This window comes from Schistocerca americana, chromosome X (assembly GCF_021461395.2).
Source record: "Schistocerca americana isolate TAMUIC-IGC-003095 chromosome X, iqSchAmer2.1, whole genome shotgun sequence".
NCBI classification, from domain to species: domain Eukaryota; kingdom Metazoa; phylum Arthropoda; class Insecta; order Orthoptera; family Acrididae; genus Schistocerca; species Schistocerca americana.
In genome coordinates, this window is record NC_060130.1 from 944,833,750 (window position 1) to 944,850,461 (window position 16,712).

The following is a 16,712-nucleotide window of genomic DNA, read 5'->3' on the forward strand; positions in this document are numbered from 1 at the left end:
CCAATAGTTTAGCTACGGAAAACACTGTTTTTCGCCTCACGAAAGCTCAGGGCAGTTTCCGACTGCTAATACATTCAAGGCCAGAAAGGTATTGAGGTTCAGGTCTTCACAGCGTCGACGCGCCGCCATCATCATAATCAACTGCCGACCACAGCAGCCGCCGGTAAAGCACGGTAAATATCGCCTTTGCTCAGGCGCACGCTAAGGCAGTCAGTAGCTTGTGTGTGCACTTCAGTTCTATTGTAGATAGGAGTTGTGTTACAGATTTTCTTCTGATTCCCCTGTGTCCATGCTACACACATATCACGGTGTCGGTAAATATACGTTATTCAGCTAAAATAGCATAGACAATTGGGCATATTGATGTGTTGTGAATGTAATATTATGGAGGTTAAATTGTTTTGTGATCGTTCTACTGTAAGTTATGCTAGGAGTTATTTTCTCATATAGGAACGCTTCTGAGAGATTGTTGTGTCTTCATGTTTTTCAGGATTAATTTCGTTTAATTTGTAAATTCACTGTCGAGATCTTCCTAATTATAGAGGATTTTCAAACGTCACCAACTGCACACTTGAACACAATGAGTTTGGTGATTCTGTAATAAAAGAGATTTAGTGCAGGTAACAGATGTTTGTGTGTTCTAGAGTAGAGGCTACCCCTTCCTCACTGAAATATTTTAGTGCATGCATGACGGCTGTTATTCTGATGTCTAATCGCGACTTCATCTGGAATATTCTTACCTTGCAGGGCCTGGGTTCACAGGCACTTTAGTTCTGCCGGATATATCCGTGCGTGGCAAGTGGTAAGGACGGATCATAACGACCAGGGGAGTACGTTAGAGTACAAATATGAATTATACCTTATGATGTTTGCTGTAATGAAGTTTTTAAGTGTAGTTTTTCTTCTATGTTAGCTATAATAGATCTTAAGATGGCTAACGCCGAAACAGATAATTATAATGAAGTGCATGTGCGAGTGTTGACTGTAGATAGTTGTAGTAAAATTTCTACCACAATGCGGTTTCTCAGTATGACATTATGACCGTCTTTGGAAAAAAATATGAAAACAAAAACAGTGTAAAGGTCTGCACTTCTCGCGGTAAAATGCACCTGCTTTCTCTCTACAGCGTCACGATGCTAATGCGAGGTGTGCTATTGGTTGACTGAGCTCGTGATTTCGAAAACAGTGTTGTGTCATTGCCTTTTGCAATACCTCTACTGTTCTGTTGACAATGTATTCTTTCCGTAACTGGACACGAGACTCACCTTTTGAGCTTGTCTCGAGCACCAGAAGCGAAATAATAGCAGCTTCTTTCACGCGGCGTCCTGCAGTCGTTCAGTTGAACGAGTCAGTTACCTCTTCGCTCGTTCCAGTCACAATTGTGTCCAGCTCCCCCACCAGTGCACCTCTACACGTTAGCTGCCCGCCCCACGTGGTCTTCGTGGATTGTGCTTACAATTCTCAACCGCTGTCGCCAAACAACCAGGTGTGACATTAAAATCATAAGTTTTGATAGCTTGTATTATCAACAGGTATCATCAAATGCTAATTTAACTGACACAACATTATGTCGGTTATAAAAAACATACCATGTTTCATTCTGTTATAGTTACAGTCTCTGTTAAAATATCAGATAGCATCGTAGTTGTCATATCTGTGTGGCGACAGTCACAAACTGTGAACTGTGGCGCTCACAATACACATTCCCACTACTGTAACAAGGAACGTAAGCATAAAACAAGAGTAACACTGAAAAGTTAGACATTACGGAACAAACAATATGTAACTGGATGTTTATACTGTTTGTAAGGTTTCCCACTGTCTATCCCATATCACTGTCATAGCTGTGATGCCCTATGATATCTTATCATTGATTATAACTATAATAAAACGCCACAGGCTGTATTTAATTTTTGACAACAGACGCAATGTTTGTAACTGTGAACAATTCCGAGTTGCACCTAGGCTTGGAATCCACGTTAAACTACAGGTACTCCTATAACTCAATGGGTAAGTCAGTTCAAAGTTCGGAGGAAGGCAACTGCATACCACCTGCAAAAGGATCATGCGTAGCAAAGCCAATCTTTGTCTTGATGACAGCTTTATTTATTGTTAATATCATCACCTGTATAAAGTATGCTGGACTGATATTTTATGATATCTGATGATCGAAATTGGTAGTAAATACCGTTTTTGTTTAATCATCACCTTATCTCGGTGAATATGACATTGTTTACGTATTACCATGTAGCTGTGGAATTTTACAGAACGTGGCGTGATAGCAAAAGAAGTGTATGAACTGCCTGCCGCTGATTCCCTATTAGATGGATCATTAATCTCACATGGCATTCTGCTGTTCATTCGACACGTCTGTCAGAGGTTTTGATGCCTAATAAAAATACTTATTCATTTAAGACGACAAGGGAATGCTGAAGACCTGTAGACAGGCAGATCCTGTGCGGAAATTACATACATTCAGCACAACAAAACACTTGAAATGGAGGTAGCCTGTTACATGCTATTATACGGTCTATCTACTCGCAATTAATGAAATAACCTGCACGAAAATGTCCTGCTGTGGGCCAAGACACCCTTTGAGAGAGTGTGCTAGCAGAAAATAGCGAAGGAACTTGAGAATTTGAAATGAAAAGGAAGGTAATTAATATCCATGAGATGTACGTCTGAAGAAAAGCCCAGACAGGGGAACACCACTAGCTCACCGCGTCGCCATGGAAGAAGTCAACAAGCCCATCGATCTAAATGGAAGCGGTGGGATCGTTTCTAAAATTTGGACCGAAAGTGCCGCAAACATATTGTTCAAAAATTGCGGCACTGAACCAAACTGCTCGGTCCATGGCTCCTAGCAAGTAACGGAAGCTCATAGATACCGAAAATGGTGGAAACAAGCGCTCTACTGCTATCACGAAGTGACTCCAATCTATAATTGTAACGAAATGAGCCCTGAGGGTGGCTCTCAGCACTTTCGTCACCCTAGATGCCCCTCTACAGTAAGCACCTGCTGGCAGCAGAAGGTCCCGCAGCCAACCTAAAGTGCTGCCAGTTACAATTTGTTCTGGTCAGTGAAGGACCGGCCTCAGAGTTCAGGAGTTGGGGAATTGAAGTGCCACCAATTTTGCGAAAGCAGTAAAGCCTTGCATCCTTGCGTGTCGACGTAGAAGCGGCGTGAAATTTTAAAGTAAGACCTCGAAATCACTGCAGATTCCACCATCTTGTCCATAATTAACCATAATTAATTTGTGGTCCTGAAAATTTCTCCGCCCCCGATAATCGATACTGGCCATGGTGGCCATCAGCAATCTCGTATTTCCGGGAAACACTGATTTCATATCATTTATTCTTTAATTAATTTTATCGATTTTGAATCAACAACTCGATCAACCTGTGACTGATGTAATTTGACTCTTACTCTAACAAGCAATCCGAATCAGTGTTTGTAAATGTAAATTTAATTGCATTAGCGACTATTCCTTTGTAAGAAGACTGGACAGGAGTGTGGCTTCTCCACACCTCATGTTTGTCGGAGAGAAGTTTCAGTGTTACACCCAGTCGCCTGGCACAAGCCTTTTTATTTGACACCACTTCGGTGACTCGAGCGTCGATGATGAGGAAATGATGATTAAGACTGCACACACACACACACACACACACACACACACACACTTGCGCGGAGAAAATTCGTGATCCGGTCGGAAATAGAATACGGGGCCACGTGATCGAGAGTCAACAACGCTAACCACAAGACCACGAGCTTCTGACTTAAGAAAGCGTTACGACAGGCACTGAGGATGGAACTATGCATCTCAGATCACCAATACACACTGAAGAGATAAAAGTGTTGGGATAGCGGTATGCTCATATACAGATGGCGATAATATCGTATACAGAAAGTCAAAAGGACAGTGCATTGACAGAGCTCTCACATGTACTCAGGTGATTCAAGTGAAAAGGTTCCCGGTGTGATTATGGGCGCACGATGGCAGTTAACGGACTTTAAATGGGGAATGGTAGTTGGAGCTAGACGCATGGGATATTCAGTTTCGAAAACCGTTAGTAAATTCAATATTCCGAGATCCACAGTGTCAAGAGCGTGCCGAGAATACCACATATATGCATTACCTGTCACCACGGATAACGGCCCTCAGATAACGACCGAGAGCAGCGGCGTTCCTGTAAAGTTCTCAGTACTAACAGACAAGCAACATTACGTGAAATAACCGCAAAAATCAATATGGGACGTACGAAAAACATATCCGTTAGAACAGCGCAGCGAAATTTGGCGTCAGTGAGCTGTGTCAGCAGACAACCTACGCAAGTCCTTTGCAAATAGCATGACATACCCTGCAGCGCCTCTCGTGACCGTAGACGACTGGAAAGCCATGGTCTGGTCAGACGAGTCCCGATTTCAGTTGGTAAGAGCTGACAGTAGGATTCGAGTGTGGCGCAGATGCCACGAAGCCAGTGTGCCAAGTTGTCAACAAGACACTGTGCAAGCTGGTGGGGGCTCCATGACGGTGTGGGCTGTGTTTACTTGGAATTGACTGGGTCCTCTGGTCCAACCGAATAGAACATTGACCGTAAATGGTTATGTACGGCTACTTGGAGACCATTTTCAGCCATTCATGTATTTCATGTTCCTAAACAACAACTGAACTTTCGTGCAGAACATCCTGCACCGGTAACATTTTCGCAATTATGGACGGCTATATGAGCCGCATGACTCAATATTTCTGTGAGGGGCTTCCAAAGACCTGTTGAGTCCATGTCACGTCGAGTTGCTTCAGTACGCCGGGCAAAAAGAGGTCCGACACTTTTTTAGGAGTTATCCCATGCCTTTTGTCACCTTAATGTACTACGACGTCGTAAAAGGACAAATATCACAGTGTGATGTGTTCAAAAACAGAATCACTGCAAGTGTGCCGTAGCGCAGAGTTGGCATAGAGGGTGTGCAGCCAGGCATTAATATGACCCCTAATCGGAACTAGAGAGAAAATGAATACGGTGAAACGCTTAGGCACGCATCTGCTGCCAGCACCGTGACTTTCAGATGTATCAAAATCCCTCCTAGCACTCAGTGTAGCACGATAAAGCCCAAATACACGTTAGAATATTTTTTACAATCTATACATATTTCCCATGCTAGGTGGCAATGTGCTACAAGATACCGTTCTCCCAGTATATTGTGTCAAAGACACATACGGTTGAACGGCCGCACGGATGTTTTTAGAAATGTAGTTCAATAGACCGCACCATACGAATGGAAAAACGTCTGTAGCTGCATTTTAGCCTTTTCGTTTTGAGAGGAGAGTGTTTACGGACGCGAGAAGAACAGATGGAGACCGGGAAATGTCCGTGTACCAGACCTGGAATAACAGGGTACTGACAAGGGAACCTCCCCATCGCACCCCCGTCAGATTTAGTTATAAGTTGGCACAGTGGATAGGCCTTGAAAAACTGAACACAGATCGATCGAGAAAACAGGAAGAAGTTGTGTGGAACTATGAAAAAATAAGCAAAATATACAAACTGGGTCGTCCATGTGCAATATAAGTAATATGAAGGGCAATGTGAGACGAGGAGAGCCGTGGTCCCGTTGTTAGCGTGAACAGCTGCGGAACTAGAGGTCTTTGGTTCAAATCTTCCCTCGACCGAAAATTTTAACTTTTTATTTTCAGTTTATGTGACAAACCCTTATGTTTTCATCACTTTTTTTGGAGTGATTATTACATCCACAAGAAAACCTAAATCGGGCAAGGTAGAAGAATCTTTTTACCCATTCGCCAAGTGTACTAGTTAGGTGGGTCGACAACATATTCCTGTCATGTGACGCACATGCTGTCACCAGTGTCGTATAGAATATATCAGACGTGTTTTCCTGTGGAGGAATCGGTTGACCTATGACATTGCGATCAAATGTTTTCGGTTCCCATTGGAGAGGCACGTCCTCTCGTCTACTATTCGCACGGTTTTGCGGTGCGGTCGCAAAACACAAACACTAAACTTATTACAGTGAACAGAGACGTCAATGAACGAACGGACAGATCATAACTTTGCGAAAATAAACTTGTCACTTGAGGGAAGACTTGAACCAAGGACCTCTCGTTCCACAGCTGCTCACGCTAACCCCGGGACCACGGCGCTCCTTAGCTCAGACTATCCTTGATGTTGCCTATCCTACACATGGACTCCTCAGTTTGTATATTTTGCTTATTTTTTCATAGTTCCACACAACTTCTTCCTGTTTTCTCGATTGATCTGTGTTCAGGTTTTCAAGGCCTATCCACTGTGCCAACTTATAACTAAATCTGAGGGGAGTGCGATGGGGATGTTCCCTTGTGAGGACAACGACAACACATGACGGTACAGGCAAACGGTCGGCCGAAATTTTGTTAACCAAAAAACGGTAGTGTGTACTCTACATGGGAATCCGTGGGCAATGATGATCGTAAGCGGATTTCTCTCCATTTGGAAAGGTTTGCCGCTGTTTTCTTCACCAGGACGCCACCATTCTGTTATTTATAAAAAATGGTTCAAATGGCTCTGAGCACTGTGGGACTTAATATCTGAGGTCATCAGTCCCCTAGAACTTAGAACTACTTAAACCTAACTAACCTAAAGACATTACACACACCCATGCACGAGGCAGGATTCGAACCTGCAACCGCAACCCGCACGCGGTTCCAGACTGAAGCGCCTAGAACCACTCGGCCACACCGGCCGGCCTGTTATTTCTGTCATTTGTCTTCTTCACTGATGAAGCGAACTTTGTAAGAGTTGGTGTCCTCAACCTACGCAATCGTCAATTTTAGGTAACAGAACTGGACCGGTTGGTCTTCCAGAATGTCCGTGTACAGACGTATTTGGAATTTTCTGAAGTACAACTTTGCCCCTTAGTTGAAGGTGTGCCACTTAGAACATGACAGGCTGTGTGTTGCAAACACAATGTACCACAGTCCACTTCTATATTAATGTCCACCGACATCTCAGTAGCGTCTTCTCCATACAATAGATAGGACACAGAGGTACTGCGGTGTAGCCTGATAGAGCACTGAATCGCTCACTGACATCTATGTAACGTCTTCCCCAGATGACATATGGGATGCAGCCATTCTTTAGCATTGGCGAGTCCATCACTGAGCTAGGACATCGTTTATCTCTGGTTGTGGGGGCAACTTAAAAGTATTGCACTGAGGTGTGCAGACATTGAAGAACGTTTCAGCATAGTATGTGAAGAAATTGCGTTGCAGGCGAGAACATTCGAAAGAAGTCAATGAAGGAATATATAGCCACATGTATTGCTTCCTATAGAAAACATTTGTAACTTCTTTTGTATAAGAGAAAAATCAAGTGCCACAATCTTACAACGACAAATGATTTTGTGTAATACCGCACTATTATCTATCATGGGAAATATACATTTATTGACTGGTACGTTATGAAATAATGTTCAAATGTGTGTGAATTCCTAAGGGACCAAACTGCTGAGGTCATCGATCCCTAGACTTACACGCTACTTAAACTAACTTATTCTAAGAACAACACACACGCACACACACACACACACACACACACACACACACACACATGCCCGAGGGAGGACTCGAACCTCCGGCGGAAGAGGCCGCGCAATCCGTGACATGGCGCTCAAACGGCGCGGCCATTCCGCGCAGCTATGTGTATGAAATTTTTGTTCAATATATTATCAGAAAACACTACTGAAGTTTGTACAGATAGATAACGTTCACAATGTATAATGTGGATACGTCCCTAAAATATATCTCTTTCACTGTGTTGCAGTGTCGACAGGACTACAAAAACGCATATCTGTCGTACATGTCGAATCCAACGAACGCCGCAATGGCGGCGTATCTGGACTGCCACAACAGCTATGTGCAGCAGCTGCACGCTACCAACGGCATGCTGGACCAATATCACACTGAGACACTGCCACAGCTACTCCAGGTAAGTACGCGCTCTGCACTGCAAGCGCACGGCAGCACGGCGCTAATCAAGTAACACAGAGATTCTCCAGGTCAGTACAAGCTCAATACAGTAGCGAACTGCAAACAGGGTGCCAGGTCAGTAACAGCGGGATATTCTGCCGCTATTGTTTCAAAGTCAGTGGAAGTTCAGCACAGCAGAAAAGTATAAACAGGATACCGGGCAAGTACTTGCTTTGTTTATGTATTGTTTTCTGCTTTTAAACAGATTCTGCGCAATACAAACTGGACGGGGACTGTGCATGTTGGGTATGACCACATGGAAAATTTGCCGCCATTCGGAAACAGCTAGAAGCTGCGTTAGCCACGGTTGACAAACTTCACTACTGCTGTAATCTACGATGACAGCTGGGGAATCAGTGGTTAAAACTGGGACATCTTTAGTGCCGTTTGTTGCAGATGACACAAGTATTGCAATAAATAGTATGTCGAATGTAGTTCTAGAAAGATCTGCTAATGATATTTTCATGGATATTAATAAATGGCTTAAAGCCAACTCACCGACATTAAACTTCGAAAAGACTCACTATATGCAATTCAGAACTTGTAATAAGTTTCCACCCAGCATAAGCATAAAGTATGAAGACGAGCAGATAGAAGAGATTGACAGTCTTAAACTCCTGGGATTACAACTTGATAATAAATTCAGTTGGAAGGAGCACACCACAGAATTGCAGAAACGCCTTAACAAATCTGTATTTGCAATTCGAGTGTTAGCAGACATAGGCGACATAAAAATGAAAAAGCTTGCATACTTTGCCTACTTTCAATCCATAATGTCATATGGTATAGTACTTTTGGGAAACTCTTCAAGTCAAACAAAAGTTTTTAGTATCCAAAAGCGTGTAATACGTACTACTTGTGGAGTAAATTCACGGACGTCCTGTAGAAACCTCTTCAAAGAACTGGGTATACTAACTACCGCCTCTCAGCATATTTACTCCTTAATGAAATTTGTCCTAAATAATATATCTCTTTTTCCAACAAACAGCTCAGTTCATACATACAATACCAGGAACAAAATTGATCTGCTCAAAGACTTAAAAGCACTTACTTTAGTTCGAAAAGGGGTCCACTACTCAGGAACACTCATCTTCAATAATTTGCCAGCAAACACAAAAAATTTAGTGACAAATAAAGATCAGTTTAAAAGGACCCTGAAAGACTTACTAGTGGCCAACTCCTTCTACTCCATTGCCGAATCTTTTAATAGAAACAAATGATGTATTGTATATATTCATACTATTAGTATAGTTATTTTAGCTATAAAAAAAATTGACATGTTCCACATTCACGAGGATCTCCTCAACACGGATCTATGAAACGAAAAACTAATCTAATCAAATCTAATCTAATTTAATCTAATCCCACATTGTCACTGTGTCTTTTGACGAAGCATATCTGAGGAGGCTATCCTCATTCGAGCGTGAGAGGCGAACAGTGGTGGATTCGCATGTCTCTGGGCAGAGGGCACATGCGGGTACTGGCCGTCCGGCTGCCCCTTTGTGCTTTAACAACATGTACGATGTGCTACCCAATGTTAATAACACAACTGAGCGAGCATAGGATGCCTCGCCTGTTGGGGCAGTGGCCGATGGTAGTGCTAGTCATTGAGAGCTCTAACGTTAGGCTAGAAGTAGAGCCTCTCAGGGAAATAGCAAGCAGGTCAAGGAACAAGGCCAGTTCTCTGGGATGTCTCGTCGTTGTTTAATATGGTAGGAAACGGCAGGAGCATCCATTCTAAACATCCAGAATCAGCGCTGCTTATTAAAGCTAACACTGCCCTGACAGTATTAGGAACAGAAAGTGGTTCAAAGTGGAAATGAATAATAATGAAATCCTAATTTCAGACTGCCATACACACTGCTCAAAAGATTTAAAGGGTCACTTTTCTGAAACACGTTATTTTTCCCATTGCGACACATAAGTGTGGAATTTGGCTCAAAGATGGCTACACCCTCCCTCTGTAATTATTTAAAACGTGGACCCCTGCGACGTCACCCTCGGGCTCGGCCACTCTTCAGACAGAAAGGCGTCGAGGCGTACGAAAAACTGGCCAGAGCTCAGAAGTTTATGTGAAATATAAGATAGGTTAATGTTATCACAATGGCATCAAATGTCACCAATTTTCTACCCAATGCCACATGGGGGGGTCCACCTCTCAAAAATGATTCAAATGGCTCTGAGCACTATGGGACTCAACTGCTGAGGTCATAAGTCCCCTAGAACTTAGAACTACTTAAACCTAACTAACCTAAGGACATCACACACATCCATGCCCGAAGCAGGATTCGAACCTGCGACCGTAGCGGTCACGCGGCTACAGACTGTAGCGCCCAGAACCGCACGGCCACTCCGGCCGGCTCCACCTCTCACCCTTTCTCTAGACGACTCTGTGATCGAGGTCAGAAGAACGACTCCCAGCGTGGAAATTACGCGGTTTTCTTGTGGATGGCCGAGGAAAGCATTTCAGACACACCGCTGTTCAGAATCGCCACAAAAGGCTTCCGGATATGGCAAACGGGCGTTATTGAAACCACGCCTTCCGTTGGGGTCTCATTAACACACATTTAGCGGTCGAACACGACAGTTTGCAGTGCGATGATTAACATAACGACATTCTTCACAACCATTTTTTTAAAATTTCTAAACAGGTAACTACATCAACAAAAGAGAAAAATTATGTACATGATAAATCGCAATAAGATGCATGTCTTAAATAATTTAAATAATAACAGTATAACAATAAAAATGTTCTTCAGCAGTAGAAATAATCGGTTTACAAAATTAAATGTCTTCTTCTATAGTGTTCTCTTCGCTGTCTTACTTCTGTCTTCCAGTGGATTATCCTATTCCAATTTTGTCAACTGTTATTTCCAGCGTGTAGACAAATAATGTTATTTGTGGAGAAATGGTAGACAGTATGCTGTTTGCTATATCTTTGTATATATGCTTATTTCGACTTTATTGCCTTCGTCAGTACATGTCGTGACGTTGTAGATGGACATACATGAACTTTGAGTAATTTGATAAAGTTATCATCATGGACTGTGCGGCTGGTCCCGGCGGAGGTTCGAGTCCTCCCTCGGGCATGGGTGTGTGTGTTTGTCCTTAGGATAATTTAGGTTAAGTAGTGTGTAAGCTTAGGGACTGATGACCTTAGCAGTTAAGTCCCATAGGATTTCACACACATTTGAACATTTGACAAAATTATCATTCCCTCTGATGTTAACAATGCAATTGACATAACATCCTAGTAACCACATGACAGTGTTGTTTTTTGTGATAGGAGACGGGTAGGATGCAGACCGAAGTCGGATGCACGTCGTGTAGTTGGTACCGTAGTTCCTTGAAAGCAGGACAAGTTTATTCATGATCCATCTCCAGTTGCGTAAGTGACCACAGCAAGTGAATCAGTGGATGAGGGTATCAACTAATCCACATGAGAGCCATTTATCCGTATCACTAAATCCTATTCTGTGGAGATTTTCGTTTGTTGCTATGGTATTGTTAACAAACCTGTACCTTGGGAATGTAACGTCAGATGTATGTATTTTGAGGATTGTGTTTGTTCACACAGTTTCCCAGTCGTTTGTTTGTATTCTGTACAGTTGGGAATTTTCGCATTTTTCGATTCGCGCTGGAAATCTCCTGTTGTCACTGGTTCCTCTTTAGGAGACTAGCGTCTTGGAGGTAGAATTCCCTAATACGTTTCAACTTGGTGTTAACATTACTTATGTCAATAGGTGGATGCATATTTGCTGGACGCACGATTTGGGTTGGGTTGTTTGGGGGGGGAGGAGACCAAACAGCGAGGTCATCGGATTAGGAAAGGAAGTCGGCTGTGCCCTTTCAAAGGAGCCATCCCGGCATTTGCCTGTGGCGATTTAGGTAAATCACGGAAAACATAAATCAGGATGGCCGGAGGCGGGATTGAACCGTCGTCTTCCCGAACGCGAGTCCAGTATGCTAACCACTGCGCAGCCTCGCTCGGTCACGATTTGGGAAAGCTTAGTAGCAGTATAGCCTGGAATCTTGTTTAGCAGTGTTATTATTCTCTTGAGGAAGAACCCCGTTGCTTGAATATGTTCCATTCCACATGTATCGTCTAGTTAGTCGCAGTAACCTGTTGCCCTCCATTTCCGCAATTTGAAAGACCTGGGCGACATAGTATTGGAGAATACATTCTTGTTTATGATTCTATTTTTTTTAAATTAGTTTCACGATGCTCCAGTTTTGTCCCACAATTACACTTTGCGGTTGCGGTTTATTTGTGACAGATCTCCGATTTTTGGCTGCCATGTTTAGGGTGTACCTTCCTAAGATGACTGCCTGTGATCGTCCACACCTCGTGCCCACGGTATATCTAGGTTATGGAATTCCCTGATGTTTGGGATTATACATTTTCAGTCACTGAGTTATGGCCTAGAGGCAGTGCTATATTGGTCAGTGTCTCGTTTCATATGCGCTGTCTCGTTTTCATTCCTTATTAGGACAGTGACGACGCCAGCATATGCTGTTTCGGCTGACGTTCGATCACACGTGGAAATACGTGATATCATTTCGTTAAGGAGTCGTAGCAGTGGCTCCAGCGACAGCACGAAAAGAGGCGTAGAAAGCGGTCTCCCCTGTGACATACCCTGCCGGCTATTAAAAGATTTTGTTATCTGTCCATTAACTTGTTCCCTAGCGAATATGCCAGTCATTATATTTCGAGCCACTTTTATTACATTTTCTTCCAGACCCGCTTTCTCCATTATCCTCATTATTTACTGATGGCGGACGTGATCAAAGGCTTTATGGATATTGACGAAAATAGAACGCGCATTTGACGTTGGCCGCAGCAGCTACTGAAAGCAAGTCTCTGATTTCAGAAACTGCTGACATTGTAGTCGTTCCATGGATGCAGACCCCATGTTTTTCAGTACTTTTTTTAAAAAAATGGGGTCCTCTTGCTGTTAATAGCTGTAGCAATAATTTTGCAGTAAAAGTTCAACAATGTAATAAGTCACAGATTTTCGAAATTTTTCTGTCCTCTCTCCTTTAGTACGAGACAAATTTTGCCCTGTCTCATCTCGGTAGGCACAATCCCGCCACAAATTATGTCATTTTAAATGGCAGTAGAAGTATGAAAAGCTGTTCTCTGGACCGATGACCTGAGCAGTTTGGTCCATTAGGAATTTACACTTATACAGCTATTCCCTCTTGACTTGAAAAAGAAACTAGTAAAAACACTTACACAGTCAGTTCCACAAGAAAGTGTACGTCGTTATCTGTCTGAAATAAAAGTCACTATTATAAATGTATGCTTACATGAAAATACATGGTATTACTAATTTCACTATTAGCTAACGTTAATCCAATCGCCGCTATTGTCGAGTATAGCTTAGCACCTTTGTCCTCTCTTCGGTAAATCATCCACGTTGCTAAATATCGTTTGACACACATCGCAACAAATGAGCTTTGGTCCCTTTGAATGATTTGCAATAAATACTGCCTCGTGACGCTTCAGATATTTTGCACTCATTTTAAACTGCAACCGACAAAACAAAACATTCAACTCTCACATTATTTGGCTATACACTGTGCAAAGTCTCATTGATTACAGATTCGAGACCTCTACCATAGACGTCACTGCCGACGTGACATTTAAAATTATGGCGTACACTTTCTCGTGAAACTGACTGTACTTCCAATTACTGATTGGCTCTGAGCACTATGGGACTTAACATCTGAGGACATCAGTCCCCTAGAACTTAGAACTACTTAAACCTAACTAACCTAAGGACATCACACAGATCCATGCCCGAGGCAGGATTTGAACCTGCGACCGTAGCGGTCGCGCGGTTCCAGACTGAAGCGCCTAGAACCGCTCGACCACACCGGCCGACAGTTACTGATTACAACGATGTCATCCTGTAAGGCCTTTCTCAGGAAATCTCATGGCGCCTGGAAATAGTTATGAATACCTGTGTTCATTATATCTGTGATGTTCGACTCTTTGGCCATATTTCATCATCATATGCACAACTATACTGGCTGCGCGCGAACAAGCACAGAGATTTTCATACCCTCTGTCTTCTCTACTGTCTTATCAACGAACACTGTCCCACATATCTGTCCTCAGCCTTAACGCTCTTATCTAAACAACATGGCAGAAACACCCATTTCCATCAGTGCAAAACCTCTTCTGTCCCTCTCCATCTTTCAGCCACTTTCTCGAAGTCCTTCTCAGCAGCAGAAACCTCCCGCGTTTTATTGGAGAACTGAATAACATCTCCAGCTTCAGAAGACAGTTAATGACATATCTTTTAAAGTGACAGTAAGGACTGCTGTATGCACACGATACCCTCGTACTTCCTTCTCCCTAACCAGATCTTCCCCTTTTCCCAGTATTCTTAGCTGATGCAGTCTCCTTACATTTCCTTTCCCCAAAATCCAGTTATATTAGAAAACATCTGTTTTGTATACCTATAAATTCTTTCTTTCAATATCTGTCGCCAACATTACTGTCAGTGCTGTCATTATTCTTATATATATTATTATTATTATTTTTATATTATTGTTATTATTATTATTATTATCATCACTATTAGTGGCAGCAGCTGCAGTTGTACAAGTGTGTATGTATGTGTGTGTATTGAACCGGGGACCTAGAAACGATGGAGGGGCTTCGTCCCGCCGTAACCCTCAGTGGTTCACAACCTTACAACAGGACACAGCAGTCCACCCACCTCATCGGCCCACACTGAACCCAGGGTTATTGTCCGTTTCGGCCCCCAGTGGACCCCCCTTCCCCCTCTCCCTCCCCCCCCCCCCCCCCCCCACACACACACACACCGGGAACGTCTCATAACATACGAGTGTAACCCCAATGTTTGCCTGGTAGAGTAATGATGGTGTACACGTACGTGGAGCCACTGTTTGCGCAGCAATCGCCGACATCGTGTAGCTGAGTCGGGATAAGGGGAACCAGCCCGCATTCGCCGATGCAGATAGAAAACCTCCTTCAAAACTATCCACAGGCTGGCCGGCACACTGGACCTCGATGCTAATCCGCCGGGCGGATTCGTGCTGGGGACCGGCATGCCTTCCCACTCGGGAAGGAGCGCGGTAGACTTCGCGGCTAGCCGGCCGGGCTCGCAGTACAAGAACTCCCACCTTTAACTTTGTTAATTTGTAGTCAGTATAATTTACTGACTCTGCCACTTCAGACACTCAGATCATTTTGATGCTAGTTGTCACATTAAAATTGATATTTCTTGGGTAACTACGATGTAACAGACAATGTATGTGTCAAACCCTGGTCTGTTGTAAAAGAGGCCCTACGGCCCTAATCAGATCAGATTAAATAAAAAAATAATTGTTGTTGTGGTCTTCAGTCCTGAGACTGGTTTGATGCAGCTCTCCATGCTACTCTACCCTGTGCAAGCTTCATCTCCCAGTACCTACTGCAGGCTACATCCTTCTGAATCTGCTTAGTGTATTCATCTCTTGGTCTCCCTCTACGATTTTTACCCTCCACGCTGCCCTCCAATACTAAATTGGTGATCCCTCGATGTCTCAGAACATGTCCTAACAACCGATCCCTTCTTCTAGTCAAGTTGTGCCACAAGCCCCTCTTCTCCCCAATTCTATTCAATACCTCCTCATTAGTTATGTGATCTACCCATCTAATCTTCAGCATTCTTCTGTAGCACCACATTTCGAAAGCTTCTATTCTCTACTTGACTAAACTATTTATCGTCCACGTTTCACTTCCATACATGGCTACACTCCATGCAAATACTTTCAGAAACGACTTCCTGACATTTAAATCTATACTCGATGTTAATAACTTTTCCTTCTTCAGAAACGCTTTCCTTGTCATTGCCAGTCTACATTTTATATCCTCTCTACTTCGACCATCATCAGTTATTTTGCTCCACAAATAGCAAAACTCCTTTACTACTTTAAGTGTCTCATTTCCTAATCTAATTCCCTTAGCATCACCCGGCTTAATTCGAATACATTGCATTATCCTCGTTTTGCTTTTGTTGATGTTCATCTTATACCCTCCTTTCAAGACACAGTCCGTTCCGTTCAACTGCTCTTCCAAGTCCTTTGCTGTCTCTGACAGAATTACAATGTCATCGGCGAACCTCAAAGTTTTTATTTCTTCTCCATGGATTTTAATACCTACTCCGAACTTTTCTTTTGTTTCCTTTATTGCTTGCTCAATATACAGGTTGAATAGCATCGGGGATAGGCTACAACCCTGTCTCACTCCCTTCCCAACCACTGCTTCCCTTTGATACCCCTCGACTCTTATAACTGCCATCTGGTTTCTGTACAAATTGTAAATAGCCTTTCGCTCCCTGTAGTTTACCCCTGCCACCTTGAGAATTTGAAAGAGAGTATTCCAGTCAACATTGTCAAAAGCTTTCTCTAACTCTACAAATGCCTTTCTTTAAACTATTTTCTAAGATAAGTCGTAGGGTCAGTATTGCCTCACGTGTTCCAACATTCCTACGGAATCCAAACTGATCTTCCCCAAGGTCGGCTTCTATCAGTTTTTCCATTCATCCGTAAAGAATTCGCGTTAGTTTTTTGCAGCTGTGACTTATTAAACTGATAGTTCGGTAATTTACACATCTGTCAACACCTGCTTTCTTTGGGACTGGAATTATTATATTCTTCTTGAAGTCTGAGGGT

The 16,712-nt window shown here is 43.0% G+C and overlaps 1 protein-coding gene across 3 annotated transcripts in view; it reads left to right on the forward strand.

Moving 5' to 3' along the window:
• Positions 1-16,712, forward strand: part of LOC124555076 (SH3 and cysteine-rich domain-containing protein) — a 981,469-nt gene that overhangs the window by 168,849 nt on the left and 795,908 nt on the right. For all 3 annotated transcript variants that reach the window (XM_047128864.1, XM_047128865.1, XM_047128866.1), the window contains exon 3: positions 7,816-7,980. In XM_047128864.1, the coding sequence (XP_046984820.1) occupies positions 7,852-7,980 (129 nt within the window). In that variant the 5' untranslated portion in view covers positions 7,816-7,851. The remainder of the gene's footprint in view (positions 1-7,815; positions 7,981-16,712) is intronic.